Below are 18,086 nucleotides of genomic sequence, written 5' to 3'. Positions count from 1 at the left end.
TTATTCAATATATAATCAATTATTTTTAATACAAAATGAAATTCACTGTTTTAACTACCGGTATTTTTTTTATTTATTATTATTATTATTTTCTGCAGCCTCTGAGGGCTGCAATTTGCATTTGCTGGTGTGTAACGACACTTACACACCTCAAATACGCCAGCCCCTGTACATAGGAGTCTGCAGTCGCTGTCTTACCACATCTCCTACACTGTGGCTGCCAACTGCTGTGGCCTGGGCATGCCTCCATGGAGCTGGGTCACAAATGACACCACTGCTCCCATAGAAGTGGACGGAGCAGTGTCACACATTGCATACTGTGTATCTAATCTCATCCTATGTGAAACAATCCACTGAGCCCTATATCTAATCCCATCATGTGATACACTACACTGAACCCTGTATCTAATCACAGCACGTGGTGCACTCCCCATATCTAACCCCAGCTTAAGCTTATGATAAAGCGAGCAGCATCAACAGAATCTATGCTGCCAGTAGTCCTCAGTGACACTGTCTGCTTGTCAGTATCACTTTGCAGTCACCAAAAAAATGGCTCTGCAATCTGATCCAAAACTTCATCCTCCCTTATCTTTTTGCAAACTCTCAGACTGAAAGGGAAGGGGCGATGTCACACACAAACCCTGCCCACATTTACAGCAGTCATAATGTGACCTGGCAGTACACTGTGTTTTCATGCAGCTGCTCCCCCTAGTGTATAAAAGTGGAACATATCAAACCTTTTACAATTATTTTTCATATTTTACTCCATTAAAAACAAATTATAACATGTTTTTTGATTAAAACATTAATACATTACAGTTTTTCAATTGTTGAAATTTTTTTTTTGTTTTGATGGCACCTTCCCTTTAAGCAAACAGCCTAACGTATCACATCCCTCATACAAAATGATGGAGAGAGACATATTCACACATTTATGCACAACCTTCTCTTCTACTGAACATAGGAGTCCCAAATATGGTGTTGCTGGGGGCCACACAAAATGACATCACAGCTTGTGCACCCCTGGTCCTGAGTTCAGAAACGGGACACCGGGGCAGCAGACAGATCTCAAGGAACAAGACTTCATTCACATTAATAAGTTAATGTACAGTGGATAAAAAAATCTATACTCCCCACTCAAGAAGCCAGATTTTTGTCTTGTAAAAATAATCATGCCAAGAAGAATCATTTCAGAACTTTTTCCACTTTTAATTTCACCCATAATCTGTTCAATTCAATAAAAAAAGATCTTTTCAGGTGGAAAGAAAAATAAAGAACTAAAACAATGTGGTTGTATACATATGCACACCCTTAAAATAATACTTTGTTGAAGTACCTTTTGAATTTATGAGAGCATTCAGTCTTTTTAGGTATGAGTCTATCAGCATGGCAAATCTAGAATTGGCAATCTTTGCCCGCTCTTCCTTGCAGTAGCTCCAAATCTGTCAGGTTGTGAGGGCATCTGATTTGTACAGCGCCCCTCTTCAGGTCAACACATAGTTTCAATTGAAGTCAGGTCTGGGCTCTGGCTTGGCCATTCCAAAACTTTGATCTTCTTCTGGTGAAGCCATTCTTTTGTTGATTCGGATGTATGCTTAGTGTTGTTGAAGTCCTGAAAATTCTCTTCATCTTCAGCTTTTTAGGAAAGGCCTGAAGGTTTTGTTGCAAAATTTACTGGTATTTAGAACTGTTCATAAATCCCTCCATATTAAGCCCCAAACCATAATGCTGCCTCCACAATGCTTTACTATGGGTCTGGTGTTCTTTTGATGATGCACATTGTTGGCTTTGCACCAAACATACCTTTTGGAATTGTGGCCAAAAATTTCACCCTTGGTATCATCATACCATAACACGAGTTCCTACATGCTCTTGGCAGACTTGATGAAGGTTTTGACAAGACATAGCCAGACTTGGATTTCTTTTTTTTGTAAGAAAAGGCTTCCATCTTACCACCCTACCCCACAGGGCCAGATATTTGAAGAATATGTGATATTGGTGTCACATGCAGTACACAATAAGAAATTCCTGCAATTTCTATAATCTACTGTAGGCATCTTGGTGGCTTGTACCTTTCTCCTGATAATTTTCAACAGTGATTTCCCTTTGCTGTGTTGTAAGCTGTTTACGGACCATGGCTTTTGCTGTAACATACAACTAAGAAAGTATTAGAAAAATCCTACTAGAACAGCTAAACTTTATATGGGGTTAATTAGAATTAAGTGATGACAGCTGTGTACTGATTACTATTTAACATGAGATTAAATGTGATTTGCTAATTTTGAACACAACCACATCCCTAATTATAAGAAGGTGTTCACACTTATGCAACCACATTATTTAAGTTATGTTATTTTTATTTCCCCCCCTCAAAATATTTTCATTTTGTTTCTCAATGGATTTGTACTGAACATGACGTTAAAGATGGAAAAAGTTCTGAAATGATGTCTATTGGTACTGTATGATTATTTTACATGACAGAAAGCTGGCATTTTAACAGAGGTGTGTAGACTGTTTATAACCATTATGTACATCCATCTCAGAAATTTCACATTACTCTCTTTAAAAGATATAAAAGGAATAAAGGCAGTGTCCAGCTTAAAAAATCATATTTAGATGTTTTCTTAATCTGAATTCATAGAATTTATTAAGACTCTTGGTGCTAAGATCTTCAGCTATCAGCCTCAGTCCTGGTCATGGCAGCTCTACTTCCAGTTTCTGCTCAACACAGGACATTGTTTGCATTATAGCGACCCTGTATGTAAAGGGGCTGCACATTTTCTTAGCTAAGCCAGCCCCATTACTCCTGATTTATAAACAGAAAAGGGCTTGCTTAGTTGTTGAAAAGAGCAGTCAGCTAGCCCCCTTCACACAAACCTCAAATGGAGCTTCTGGGACCAGGGCTGATGGCTGAAATAAAAATGTGTTAGTAATTCTATATGCAGTATTTAGGAATAGATCTAAAAATATATATTTTTTCAAACATATATGCATACAACCCCATATATGCATGAAATGCAAAGCTCATACCATGTCTTAGTGGTAAAATACGCTACACTTTGTTATTGTTGGTGCAAACCCAACCTAAACCAATGAGAGAACATGGAGATATGGATAAGCAAATAAAAAGCTCTGCCCCTGACAGTGAACGCAGAACCTGTAATGTGTGATATAATGTGAATATATTGTGTATTTAGCTCTTCCTTTATCTGGTTTTACAGGTGTCCGCAGTCAGCCCTCGGTTCAATTCCTGAGGAAGTCTGCTCGCTTACCCCGATCTTCCACTTATAGTCAAATGTCCTCTTCCCTCACCACTGCTAACAATCTCCATCAAATGAGAGGATTCCCAGCATTTATTGGAGCCGATCCTGATTCCAGCAATGGGGGTAGGAACAGGGGGTGTATGGGTGCTGCTATAATGCTGAAATATTAGCTTTTAGGTTGCCTAAACCATGATATAAAGGAGACTCTTTAACTGCGTTGTCTACGTTGGGAAACTTGATGTCAGGATATGGGTTTCTTTGTCACCATGTGGGGGCTTTCTGCTGTTGGGAACAGCTGTTCTTGTGGGGTCAGCTGCCATATTGCTGGACAGTTGTATGTAATTGACAGCCTTCCTTGTGTAAACGTGTTATACAGAAATCGCTGTCAATCACTAAACAGCCCACTGGACTCCGACGCTGGGAATCAGCAGAGGTATAAATTAATGCAATGTTAAATATTTCCCCAGAAAACTATACATCAATCTGCTGGGTAATGTTATGGAAGAAGATTAGTATTAAGTTAAAGGTAGTACTTGGCACAGTACACTTGATTCACTATGTACAGACAAAGATAGCATCTTTTTTATTCAACAATCAACCCATTTTATTTCTATAGAATTTGTGAATGAGGATAGAAAAATGTTTAGATTTGAGAGTCCTCAGTGGTTGATACCTTTTAATGGCTAACTGAAAAGATGGTAACAGGTTGCAAGCTTTCAAGGCTACTCAGGCATCTTCATCAGGCTAGTATAACCCAAAATCTGAAGAGTCACATATTTATATATGGCACAGAAATAATGCAATAGATGAGACAGGTGATTAAAAGCAGATCATTATTTCTGTGCCCTATTGTGTATAAATATGTGACTCTTCAGATTTTGTGTTATTCTATCCCTGAAGAAGAGGCCTAAGTAGTCTCGAAAGCGTGCAACCTGTTACCATCTTTTCAGTTAGCCATTAAAAGGTATCAACCACTGAGGACTCTCAAATCTAAATATTTTTCTATCTACTGGCTAACATGGTACAAAAAAAAATATAGATATATTTTTTTCCCTGTATCTGAATGAGGATAAAGTCATATTTGCACGTAGATGAAAAGTGGGGCCCTGGAGTTGATGTTACTGGTGGGCACTTGGCACCCCAGTCCTTCACTGGGTGTAATAATTGTAACGGGTCTGGGAGGCGGAACCTCTGAGCTACTATACAAGGGGGCGGTCCTTGTAAGGGAGCGGGTGGCGACCAGGGAAGACGGGCAGGCAGTCACAGCAGGTGACCGGGACAGTCTCTGAGTGAATGGGCTGGAGGTCACGGCAAGTGACCGGGGCAGTCTCTGGATGAACGGGCAGGAGATCACGGCAAGTGACCGGGGCAGTCTCTGGATGAACGGGCAGGAGGTCACGGCAAGTGACCGGGGCAGTCTCTGGATGAACGGGCAGGAGGTCACGGCAAGTGACCGGGGCAGTCTCTGGGTAAAGGGTAGGTACGACCTGTGATGGCAGAGCCTCCAGGTAGGCTAGCAGGCAGATGGTTGATGTGTGCTCCCAGGTGAGCAAGCGAGAGTCTCTGGAATGGCAGGTGGTCACAGCACGTGACGGCGGAGCCTCCAGGTAGGCTAGCAGGCAGGTAACAGGTGTGCGCTCCCAGGTGAGCGGGCAGGAGTCTCTGGAATGGCAGGTGGTCACAGCACGTGACGGCGGAGCCTCCAGGTAGGCTAGCAGGCAGGTAACAGGTGTGCGCTCCCAGGTGAGCGGGCAGGAGTCTCTGGAATGGCAGGTGGTCACAGCACGTGACGGCGGAGCCTCCAGGTAGGCTAGCAGGCAGGTAACAGGTGTGCGCTCCCAGGGGAGCGGGCAAGCTGGTCCATAGACAGACTGACAGGAGTTGGAGGGCAGACCGTCGGACCTCAGGCTAGCAGGCAGGTAGCAGAGGAGCGCTCCCAGGTGAGCGGGCAAGCTGGTCCTTAGACAGACTGACAGGAGTCGGTAGGCAGACCTTCGGACCTCAGGCTAGCAGGCAGGTAAGCAGAATATCAGGCAGGAATCAGACAGCAAACTGGCAGGAATCTGGCAGGTAACTGGCAACGGGACCTGAGGGCTGAAGCAGAGTAGTGAACAGTGCAACAGCATTGCTCGGGCACCTCCATTTTGGAGGAGGTGCCTTATATATGGTGAAGTCCTCCGGCCATTGGCCGGGGACTCCTTAGGACGGCGCGCGCGGCCCCTTTAAGAGGGAGGGAGCGCGCGCGCGCGCGCCCTATGCACAGTGGCCGGGAAGGAGCGCGTGCTGCCAGCAGAGCGGAAGGAGGACGCCGGGCTCGGAGCAGAGGGGTGAGGGGAACAGCGTTTCTGCCTAGCAGAGGGCAGGGACGCCGGCGCTACAGTACCCCCCCCTTTAGGCCCCCCCTTTTTTAGGCCAGAGAGAAATTTAGCTAGGATGAGAGGGGCATGGATGTTCTCCCGGGGCTCCCACGTTCTCTCTTCAGGACCAAACCCCTTCCAATCTACTAGAAAAAAGGTCTTCCCTCTTACCCTTTTGGTGGCCAGAATGTTCTCTACCTCAAATTCGTTTTCAGCGGAAACCGGAGCAGGAGGCGTACCTGTAGACTTGGAAAAAGAGTTAAGTACCACAGGTTTGAGGAGAGATACATGGAAGGAGTTAGGGATCCGCAAGTTGGCCGGGAGTTTCAATTTATAGGCCACCGGGTTGATCTGACTGATGACCTCCAGAGGACCGATGAACCGAGGCCCTAACTTATAGGAAGGAATCTTGAGCCGGACATAATTGGACGAGAGCCAGACCTTATCCCCTGGACGGAATTGAGGAGGATCCAGACGTTTTTTGTCAGCATGTCTTTTCATACGCTCGGATGACAGAAGGAGTGCGGATCGGGTACTCTCCCATATGGAGGAAAATTTGTTAACAAGAGATTCCGCAGCCGGATTGTCCACCGAGGTGGAGACGGGAAATGGGATCCGAGGATGCTGACCGAAGACAACAAAAAACGGGGATTTGGAGGAAGATTCGCTCTCGTGATTGTTGTAAGAAAATTCGGCCCATGGCAGGAGATCCACCCAGTCTGAATGGTGGGCATTAACGAAGTGCCGGAGGTAACTGGTCAGGTTCTGATTGATCCGCTCCACTTGACCATTAGACTGTGGGTGGTAAGCGGAGGAGAAGTCCAGGGTGACGTCTAGCAGTTTACAAGTGGCTCTCCAGAAGCGTGAAGTGAACTGTACCCCACGATCCGACACGATGTGGAGGGGCAGGCCATGAAGACGGAAGATGTGGCGGATAAAGTCTTTAGCCAGCTCGGGTGCAGACGGGAGGCCTGGCAGGGGAACGAAATGAGCCATCTTGGAAAAGCGGTCAGCGACCACCCAAATGACCGTACAACCGGCAGAGACGGGAAGATCAGTTATAAAGTCCATTGCTATATGCTGCCAGGGGGCAGCAGGTACTGGGAGCGGAAGGAGGCGACCGGCTGGCAGATGTCTCGGAACCTTGTTGCGGGCGCAGGACACACAGGCAGAAACAAAGTCTATTACGTCCTTGTGCAGGGTAGGCCACCAGTAGTGCCGGGTAATAAGCTGGAGAGTCTTTTTCTGACCGGCGTGGCCAGCTAGTTTAGACGAGTGACCCCAGTGTAGGATCTTCTCCCGATCAGGTACTGATACGAACGTCTTACCGGGAGGGAGACGATTTAGACTCACGGGAGCCACCTGCATTACTCTGGCGGGATCGATGATGTGTTTCGGTTCCTCCTCGAGATCAGACACCAGAAAGGATCGGGACAAGGCGTCCGCCTTGATGTTTTTGTCAGCCGGGCGAAAATGAAGAATAAAATCAAAGCGAGCAAAAAACAAGGACCACCGAGCTTGGCGCGGGTTAAGTCTCTGGGCATGCTGGAGGTAAGCCAAGTTCTTGTGGTCAGTGTAAATTATTACCGGGTGAAGAGCCCCTTCGAGCAGGTAACGCCACTCCTCCAATGCCAGCTTGATGGCCAATAACTCTCGATCTCCTATGGAATAGTTGCGCTCAGAAGAGGAGAAGAGTTTGGAGAAGAAGCCACAAGTTACCATTCTCCCGGAAGATGATTTTTGGGTAAGTACCGCTCCGGCTCCAGAGGAGGAGGCGTCAACCTCCAGGAAGAACTGCTTGTTGCCATCTGGGCGATGCAGCAACGGGGCGGAAGAGAAGGCCTGTTTTAAGGAAAGAAAGGCCTCCTCTGCTTCGGGCGGCCACTCTCTGGGATTAGTGCCCTTACGGCTGAGCGCGGAAATTGGGGCAGTCCGGGAAGAGAAGTGCGGAATGAAGAGGCGGTAGTAGTTGGCGAAGCCCAGGAACCGCTGAATGGCCTTCAACCCCTCCGGTCGGGGCCATTTCTCGATGGCAGACAGTTTCTCTGGATCCATTCGAAGGCCGGTCTGAGAAATAATGTAGCCCAAAAACGGAAGCGAGGTCTGCTCAAAGAGGCACTTCTCATATTTAGCGAAGAGGTGATTCTGCCTGAGCCTGAGCAGGACCTGACGAACGTCTCTCCGGTGAGTCTGGAGATCCGGAGAGAAGACCAAGATGTCGTCCAGGTACACCACTACGCAGGAGTAGAGAAGGTTCCGGAAGATGTCATTGACCAACTCTTGAAAGACGGCAGGAGTGTTACAGAGACCAAAGGGCATTACCAGATATTCATAGTGGCCGTCCCGGGTGTTGAATGCAGTCTTCCATTCATCCCCTTGACGGATACGGACCAGGTTGTACGCCCCACGGAGGTCCAGTTTGGTGAAGATTCTAGCCCCCCTCAGACGATCAAATAATTCTGGAATGAGCGGAAGGGGGTACTTATTCTTCACCGTGATCTGGTTAAGGCCTCTATAGTCTATACAGGGACGGAGAGAGCCGTCCTTCTTTTTTACGAAAAAGAAGCCTGCTCCCGCCGGGGAGGTAGATTTCCGGATGAATCCCCTGGCCAAATTCTCCTCAATATATTCGGACATCGATCGGGTCTCAGCAGCGGACAATGGGTAAATACGCCCACGGGGAGGCGTAGTACCGGGTAACAGGTCGATAGGACAGTCGTATGGTCTATGAGGGGGTAATGTCTCTGCCTCCTTTTTATTAAAGACATCAGCAAATGACCAATAGGGAATCGGAAGTTCAGGTAGATTAGTTGGGGTAGGAGAAGGACGGGCGGGATGAACAGGAACCGAACAAGTCTTATGACAGTCCTGTCCCCAGCGAAGGACTTCTCCGGTCTGCCAGTCAAGCACGGGTGCATGTCTCTGGAGCCAAGGTAGACCTAGTAAGAGGGCGTGAGAGAGTCCAGGCAGAACATGAAAAGAGATACTCTCAGAATGCAGCATTCCCACCTGCAGAGTTACGGATTCGGTGATGAGTTGGATGGGACGTGGTAAGAGGCCCCCATCCACAGCAGCGACAGATAATGGTATAGCCAGAGGTTTGGTGGGAATGCGGTATTTTTCTACCAGGGCCTGTGAAATAAGATTCCCGGCCGCTCCAGAGTCAAGTTGGGCTAGTTCGAAATAACGATTCTCCCCGCAGATAATTGAGACTGACAGCAGCAGAGATGGAGAGGATTTATTCTTGTCTAGGTCGACCTCTCTGAGCGAACCTAGACACAGGCGTTTCCCGACCTCTCCGGGCAGGTACGGATCCGGTGCTCCTTACTGCCACAGTAGAAGCAGCTCCCCTCGGCACGGCGTAAGTCCTGACGGGTTTTGACCATCTTGGTCTGGTCGACCTGCATAGGCTCAGGAGAGTGTACCTGGGGAGAATCGGAGGGAGTGACGGATTTCTGAAAAGTAGGAGCTAGACGTTGAAACCTCCTCTCACGGTGACTTCTTTGGCACGCTCCTGGAACCGTAGGTCAATCCGGGTGGCAAGAGTTATTAGGTCATCGAGAGTGGTAGGAATGTCTCGACCGGCAAGTTCATCTTTAATACGGCCGGACAGACCCTCCCAGAAGACAGATACCAGAGCGTCGTTATCCCAGGCCAGCTCCGAGGCAAGGGTACGGAACCGTATGGCATATTGGCCCACGGTGAGACTTCCCTGACGGAGGCGTAGTAGAGATGATGCGGATGAGGTCTTCCGTCCAGGTTCGTCGAAGACTTTCCGGAAAGCCGTGAGAAAGGCAGGCAAGTCGGACACCAGGGGGTCTCCTCTCTCCCATAGAGGATTTAGCCAGGCCAGGGCCTCCCCGGTGAGATGGGACATGATGAAGGCAATTTTGGCCCGGTCGGAGTTAAACTGGTGGGACAGGAGTTCAAAGTGCAGGGTGCACTGATTTATAAAGCCCCGAGCCTGAGCGGAGTCGCCTCCGAAGCGAGGAGGTGCGGAAAGCCGGGGTCCGGGGTAGGATACCATAGTATTGGTGGGCAGCGGAGCTGCCGGATTGCGAGTCATGGCTCTGGCGGTGGTTGCTGGTGGAGCAGTCAGAGTGTCCAGGCGAGTATTGACATTCCGCAGGTGACCCAGGATGGACTCCTGTTGGGACCTCTGACGGGACAGTTCATGACACAGGTCCGAGAGTGAGGGAGCTTGGGTGCCACCGGGTTCCATGGCCCGAGCAAACTGTAACGGGTCTGGGAGGCGGAACCTCTGAGCTACTATACAAGGGGGCGGTCCTTGTAAGGGAGCGGGTGGCGACCAGGGAAGACGGGCAGGCAGTCACAGCAGGTGACCGGGACAGTCTCTGAGTGAACGGGCTGGAGGTCACGGCAAGTGACCGGGGCAGTCTCTGGATGAACGGGCAGGAGATCACGGCAAGTGACCGGGGCAGTCTCTGGATGAACGGGCAGGAGGTCACGGCAAGTGACCGGGGCAGTCTCTGGGTAAAGGGTAGGTACGACCTGTGATGGCAGAGCCTCCAGGTAGGCTAGCAGGCAGATGGTTGATGTGTGCTCCCAGGTGAGCAAGCGAGAGTCTCTGGAATGGCAGGTGGTCACAGCACGTGACGGCGGAGCCTCCAGGTAGGCTAGCAGGCAGGTAACAGGTGTGCGCTCCCAGGTGAGCGGGCAGGAGTCTCTGGAATGGCAGGTGGTCACAGCACGTGACGGCGGAGCCTCCAGGTAGGCTAGCAGGCAGGTAACAGGTGTGCGCTCCCAGGTGAGCGGGCAGGAGTCTCTGGAATGGCAGGTGGTCACAGCACGTGACGGCGGAGCCTCCAGGTAGGCTAGCAGGCAGGTAACAGGTGTGCGCTCCCAGGTGAGCGGGCAAGCTGGTCCATAGACAGACTGACAGGAGTTGGAGGGCAGACCGTCGGACCTCAGGCTAGCAGGCAGGTAGCAGAGGAGCGCTCCCAGGTGAGCGGGCAAGCTGGTCCTTAGACAGACTGACAGGAGTCGGTAGGCAGACCGTCGGACCTCAGGCTAGCAGGCAGGTAAGCAGAATATCAGGCAGGAATCAGACAGCAAACTGGCAGGAATCTGGCAGGTAACTGGCAACGGGACCTGAGGGCTGAAGCAGAGTAGTGAACAGTGCAACAACATTGCTCGGGCACCTCCATTTTGGAGGAGGTGCCTTATATATGGTGAAGTCCTCCGGCCATTGGCCGGGGACTCCTTAGGACGGCGCGCGCGGCCCCTTTAAGAGGGAGGGAGCGCGCGCGCGCACCCTAAGCACAGTGGCCGGGAAGGAGCGCGCGCTGCCAGCAGAGCGGGAGGAGGACGCCGGGCTCGGAGCAGAGGGGTGAGGGGAACAGCGTCCCTGCCTAGCAGAGGGCAGGGACGCCGGCGCTACAATAATAATAATATTAGTACATACCTCCAATTAGAAATGTAATATAGTTCTTGATATTCGCTATGTCGCTTACCCCATGTGCAGGGCATTGCAGTAGCTTAGGTATCCATGGTTACGACCACTAAAAACTGTTTAACTAACTAACTGTTACTGTATGAGTGGTCATAACCATGGATACCTAAGCCACTCCAATGCCTTGCACATGGGGTAAGAGAGATAGCGAATCAGGAGAAGTATGCTACATTTTTAATTTGAGGTATTTGCTAATATTATTAATATTACATATTGGGATAGGATCTTGGAGATGAGAATACCCTTATAAATCTACTAGGTCGTCCATCATTGAGAATGATAAATTCATTCTGTGCTTAATAAAGATTTATATTAGAGATGAGCAAAAAAATTTGCTGGATCAGCATCCACTTTGGACCCTCAATAGGTCGCAAAGGCAGAGTAATCACAAGAGGTGCTGAACATGTCAGTATTTGTGTACCAGCCAAGTAAGTTCTCCCTACCCTGGTCTGGCTGCCATGGGGTACCGAAGTGGATGCTGGACTAGGGTAGGCTGAATCATTTTGTTTATCTATTCATGGGGACGGGGGGAGCTATACATAGACATGTCAAGGTGTAATGCAACACAAGAAGGGACACAATACTACAACCCCTGGCAAAAATTATGGAATCACCAGGCTCGGAGGATGTTCATTCAGTTGTTTAATGTTGTTGAAAAAAAGCAGATCACAGACATGGCACAAAACTAAAGTCATTTCAAATGGCAACTTTAGGGCTTTAAGAAACACTAAAAGAAATCAAGAAAAAAAATGTGGTACTCAGTAAGGGTAATTTTTTTCAGACCATGTGTGATCGCATGTCTGCGTACTGTGTGTGTGATCGCATGTCTGCGTACTGTGTGTGTGATCGCATGTCTGCGTACTGTGTGTGTGATCGCATGTCTGCGTACTGTGTGTGTGATCGCATGTCTGCGTACCGTGTGTGTGATCGCATGTCTGCGTACTGTGTGTGTGATCGCATGTCTGCGTACCGTGTGTGTGATCGCATGTCTGCGTACTGTGTGTGATCGCATGTCTGCGTACTGTGTGTGATCGTGTGGCGCCCCTGAGGGTTCAGTCGCCACAGAGGTACTGCATCTCACCCAGAGGTGTGGTATCCCACTCTCAGGTAAGGATAGAGTGCTGCCCGGGACCCTAACACCTGCATCCAACACATCCACTTCAGTAGGGCAGGGCGAGGTTTCTCCTATGGGAGAGCACAGTCCCTGGTCCTTGGCTGGAGTGGAGGGGAACCTAGTGAGGGGGAACCATGTAGTGGGTGTGGGTGGAGGACATAGATCAGGGGATCACTTGAAAGAAGCTGTATAAAAAGGGGAGCCATCTTGAGAGAGGGTGTTCAGTCAGAGGAGGAAAAGTGAAAGGAGCAGGGGCTCTGCAGGAGCTCTGCTCCGGAGGCAGGCCTAGTGAGAGGCCCAGGACTGAGAGCGGAGAGGGAGCAGGAGAAAGGCTCCAGGAACAGAAGGGATCCCAGGGGTACGGGAAGTGCTGGAAGCCACCCGTACGCCCGAATCTGCCAGGCGGTGGAGGGATTGAGCCGCAGAGGGGACCGGCCCCTAAACTAGTGGAGAACTACAAGGCTCAGCTAGGAACCGGAGGCTGCTGTACTTGTAAGGTGCAGTGGCCACAATCACAATTATATCGCTGAAAAGGTGGCCACAGAGGGTCCAGGGGACTGCAGGTCGCCCGACAAGACCCGAGGCTACTGGCTTGGGACACTGATTGTGAGGCGCAGGGCAGGAGGGCAAGAGCCAGCGCAGGAAGACGACTGAGGAAGGCACATAGAAAGGGGTCCTGTCAGGCACTCTTGAATTACCTGAGAGATTGCTGAACCCCTGCCTGGTGAACGCAGCACGACGTGGGAGGTTGTAGTCCGGAACCTGTAACCTGAGGAACTTAACAACTGTGAGTAAACTCGGAAGACTGCACCCCACTGTCTCTGTGATTATTATCTGCGCCATCACCCCTGCACTACAAAGTCCAGCATCACCTATAACATCTACACTGCCCTGGAGCTAAGCTCTACCTGTGGAGAGCCACACCAGCTTTGCTGCACTATCATCAGCTCCAGAGGACCTGCTCCGCAGCGGCGGGTCCCTTCACCGCATACCACAGGTGGCGTCACGAACTTTGTACATAAAAACTATAAAATCCCCTTTTTACTGACCGCCCTGGGTCACGGACCGGGTCAACGCCACTGTGACATCTCCCCTAGCAACGACTGGCCCGGCACCGAGTACCCCACGGCCCAGGGGGCGCGTCAATCGCATGTCTGCGTACCGTGTGTGTGATCGCACATCTGCGTACCGTGTGCGCGCATGTCTGCATACTGTGTGTGCGCGCATGTCTGCATACTGTGTGTGTGTGTGCGTGCATGTCTGCATACTGTGTGTGTGCGCGCATGTCTGCATACTGTGTGTGCGCGCATGTCTGCATACTGTGTGTGTGCGTGCATGTCTGCATACTTTGTGTGTGCTCGTGCATGTCTGCGTTGTGTGTGTGCGCGCGCATGTCTGCGTACTGTGTGTGTGTGCGCGCATGTCTGCATACTGTGTGTGTGCGTGCGCATGTCTGCATACTTTGTGTGTGCGTACATATCTTCATACTGTGTGTGTGCTCGTGCATGTCTGCGTTCTGTGTGTGTGCATGTCTGCGTACTGTGTGTGTGCGCGCGCGTATGTCTGCATACTGTGTGTGTGCGCGTGCATGTCTGCGTACTGTGTGTGTGCATGTCTGCGTATGTGAAGGACGAGGGGACAGCCTGGGCCCTGTGTACTATACCGAAATTTCTCTGCCATATCTGTGCATCATGAATGGTGGTATGTGCTAACGGGGCCCACTGTGAGTCTTTCCCCCTGGGGCCCACGAAAACCTGCAGCCAGCCCTGGTTGAAATCAATGATGGAGGAGGGAGCATCATGTGACACTCCCTTTCCCATCATTTCTCCTCTGTGTCTGACGCAGCGGCGTGATGACGCGCCACGCTGTGTCAGACAGTGGAGCTGGCAGCTGCTGAGGTGATGAGAGAGACACGCTGCAGAGACTGAAGCAGCAGGGAACGAGGAGCGGTAAGTATGTATTTATTTATTTTTTAAATCAGTGAGTACTGATAATACTGGAGGACTGGGGGCTGCATTTTACCCTATGGTGGGGGCTGCATTTTACCCTATGGGGCTGCTTTATACTGCGTACAGGACCATGGGGTGCATTATACTGTGTTGAGGACCATGGGGAGTGCTTTATGATGTGTAGAGGACCATGGGGAGTGAATTAAACTGCGTGGAGGACCATGGGGAGTGCATTATACTGTGTGGAGAACTATGGGGGGGTGCATTATACTGTGTGGAGGACCATGGCGAGTGCATTATACTGTGTGGAGGACCATAGGGAGTGCATTATACTGTGTGGAGGACCATAGGGAGTTCATTATACTGCATGGAGGACCATGGGGAGTGCATTATACTGTGTGGAGGACCATGGGGAGTGCATTATACTGTCTAGAGGACCATGGGGAGTGTCTTATACTGTGTGGAGGACCATGGCTAGTGTCTTATACTTTGTTGTGGACCATGGCTAGTTCATTATACTGTGTGAAGGACCATGGCGTGTGCATTATACTGTGTGGAGGACCATGGCGAGTGTCTTATACTGTGTGGAGGACCATGGTGAGTGTCTTATACTGTGTGGAAGACCGTGGCGAGTGTCTTATACTCTGTGGAGGACCATGGCGAGTGCATTATACTCTGTGGAGGACCATGGCGAGTGCATTATACTGTGTGGAGGACCATAGGGAGTGCATTATACTGTGTGGAGGACCATAGGGAGTTCATTATACTGCATGGAGGACCATGGGGAGTGCATTATACTGTGTGGAGGACCATGGGGAGTGCAATATACTGTCTAGAGGACCATGGGGAGTGTCTTATACTGTGTGGAGGACCATGGCTAGTGTCTTATACTGTGTGGCGGACCATGGCAAGTTCATTATACTGTGTGAAGGACCATGGCGTGTGCATTATACTGTGTGGAGGACCATGGCGAGTGTCTTATACTGTGTGGAGGACCATGGTGAGTGTCTTATACTGTGTGGAAGACCGTGGCGAGTGTCTTATACTCTGTGGAGGACCATGGCGAGTGCATTATACTCTGTGGAGGACCATGGCGAGTGCATTATACTGTCTGGAGGACCATGGGGAGTGTCTTATACTGTGTGGCGGACCATGGCAAGTTCATTATACTGCGTGAAGGACCATGGGGAGTGCATTATACTGTCTAGAGGACCATGGGGAGTGTCTTATACTGTGTGGAGGACCATGGCGAGTGTCTTATACTGTGTGGCGGACCATGGCAAGTTCATTATACTGTGTGAAGGACCATGGCGTGTGCATTATACTGTGTGGAGGACCATGGCGAGTGTCTTATACTATGTGGAGGACCATGGTGAGTGTCTTATACTGTGTGGAAGACCGTGGCGAGTGTCTTATACTGTGTGGAAGACCGTGGCGAGTGTCTTATACTCTGTGGAGGACCATGGCGAGTGCATTATACTCTGTGGAGGACCATGGCGAGTGCATTATACTGTCAGGAGGACCATGGGGAGTGTCTTATACTGTGTGGAAGACCGTGGCGAGTGTCTTATACTCTGTGGAGGACCATGGCGAGTGCATTATACTCTGTGGAGGACCATGGCGAGTGCATTATACTCTGTGGAGGACCATGGCGAGTGCATTATACTCTGTGGAGTGTGGAGAGTTGTGGGGCCATTATACTGTATGTAGGGCCATTATACTGTATGGAGGGCTGTGTGGGGGGTTCACAGTTGGGGGATCATACTGTGTTGGGGTCACGATACTTTGCCTTGGGAGTTGAGGTGGGGTAAAGTACGGTCATTATACTGTACATGTGGAGCAATTCACCATGGGGATATCATACTGTGTTTGGGGGGGAACTTTTGTTGGCATCATACTTTATGGGGGCAATGAAAAAGGAATCTAGGACTTCAGCAGGAGGCAAATTACTATGTAAAGGCTGGAAAGTTGTGAGATCTGCTCTTCTGTGACCCCGACAATCATTTAAATTTTTTTTTGGGGGGGGGGGGCAATTAGAACTTCTGCTATGGGGCCCCATGAATCCTATGTACGCCCCTGGTTAGTAGAATCCCTCTCTACATTCCTTATAGAAAACCCATACTCTGCTAGGATTGTGTCCCTTCTTGTGTTGTGTTACACATGCACATGTCTATGTATAGCCTCTCCCTCCTATGAAGCTTGTCCTGGGAATGACATTTACAATGCTGCTTATGAAAAACCTACTGTGAGTCAAGGGAGATGGTGTAATGTTCACATTATTAATTATTTATGTTGTCTTCTTATGTGCAGCACTTTGCAGTTTAAAAGTAATAATTGCAGCATAATCCCAATCAGACCCCAGATGCTGAAATCTTCCTATCTACGGGGAGTCTTGTAAGCAGCAGAAATGGTTGCTTGCTGCTATCTCCCCAGTTATTGTGCCCATATATTCAGGGTCACATAGATATTAAATTGACATAAAAGACTGTTGGTGTCGGGGGTTTTTATGTGTTTATTAAAGTTTTGACATAAGTGAAATAATGAATACAAAATACAGAATATAAGAAAAGATCAAAAGGGATTCAGGAAACACATTTCTAGTGGTATAGAAAGTCACTCGAATAGACAGCTGTAGTACACTCCATACAATCAGAGAAAAAGCATATTGTCTAGAACTCGCCCTTTACACCCTGGCAAAGTGAGTATTTATACATTTAGGAAGGAAATTAACCAGCTAGATTTATTGTCTTCATATATATATATATATATATATATATATATATATACACACAGTATATAGTATATATATGTCTGATATCCAACTTAAAATGACATATTGGTGTCTTGTCTGTCAACAGCCCTCAGCCAAACAGAATTGCCCCCTCCAATGCTGCCAATGCTGGTTGGCTGAGTGCAGCTGATTGTGCTCCTCCCAAGTGTCCTTTTCATCTGGATGCTAGGCAGCCATATATCCCTTCCTAAACTTGACTCGATTTGAGATTTTCAGAGGCCAATGTTAATTTTGAAGAATAAACATTTTCTAAAAAACCTTACAGTATGCCGTTTGCTGCTATATTTTCACATCTTTGTATTTCTGTATTTGTATAGGTTTTTTTTATTTGCTACTTATGACCTAGGTTCTTTCTTCACTCGGCCTTTGTTTTCTTCTCTTTCTTGTGCTTATAACCAGGTAACTCCAGCTGGTTGGAGCTGCTGCCGGTTGCTGCAGTGAGCGTCCATCTATTTACAGGGAATGGCTCTGAAGTCCATCTGACGGGCCCTGCTCAGCTTTACCTTCCCCTCCCCTCAGACAGTGGTCTCATACCTTCTAGCAGCATACCTGCCTGGAAATTTGAGCCAAAGACCGGTAGGTGAACAGCTAGATGAAAACTTGCATATTTTTTATCTTCGCTGGTGCTTTTTGTCCTGACTGGCCTGGCTTCATCTCTTTTTTTGTGCTTTAAGGTCGGTGGCTACGTGCTGGTATGGGGGTAGTGCGGAAAGATGGACAACAGTTATATTGGTCATTTTCCTACCCAAAACTGGGTTACTGGGCAGCAGCATTCCCATCTACTGGTCGTGGTAAGTCCTTTTCTTTGTACTTATTTTTTATATATAATTTCACTTCTTTAATTATTGGCATTTTCTCTTGACCTTCATACTTGTATGACTGGATCTTATAGAATACTTACACTGTGGTCTGTTCTCAGGTATGCTGTCACTTATGAGCGACATTGCTGGGTACCATACTATCTTCCTGCTCTCTATTCTGGGCGCTCTTGCACTCCTGGTCCTCATTCTACTGTGCCTATTAATATATTACTGCAGGTAAAAGCTTCTTGATGCCATTCACGTTTTTTCAATGTACAGTAATATTGCTTGAGCCTTCTCTTTTCCTGGGATTTTTATGATTGCAAAGTTACAATGTGC

At 48.7% G+C, this 18,086-nt stretch overlaps 1 protein-coding gene across 2 annotated transcripts in view; it reads left to right on the top strand.

The window, feature by feature from the left end:
• FAM171A2 (family with sequence similarity 171 member A2) overlaps positions 1 to 18,086 on the top strand; it is a 55,391-nt gene that overhangs the window by 34,563 nt on the left and 2,742 nt on the right. For both annotated transcript variants that reach the window (XM_073683193.1, XM_073683192.1), the window contains exons 4-7: positions 3,222 to 3,386; positions 17,347 to 17,523; positions 17,622 to 17,738; positions 17,867 to 17,984. In XM_073683193.1, coding sequence (XP_073539294.1) covers positions 3,222 to 3,386; positions 17,347 to 17,523; positions 17,622 to 17,738; positions 17,867 to 17,984 — 577 coding nt within the window. The remainder of the gene's footprint in view (positions 1 to 3,221; positions 3,387 to 17,346; positions 17,524 to 17,621; positions 17,739 to 17,866; positions 17,985 to 18,086) is intronic.

This window comes from Phyllobates terribilis, unplaced genomic scaffold (genome assembly GCF_046119375.1).
Source record: "Phyllobates terribilis strain yellow unplaced genomic scaffold, ASM4611937v1 Scaffold_5__5_contigs__length_657084704, whole genome shotgun sequence".
In the NCBI taxonomy this organism is placed as follows: domain Eukaryota; kingdom Metazoa; phylum Chordata; class Amphibia; order Anura; family Dendrobatidae; genus Phyllobates; species Phyllobates terribilis.
This window is presented reverse-complemented; position numbering and strand designations above follow the sequence as displayed.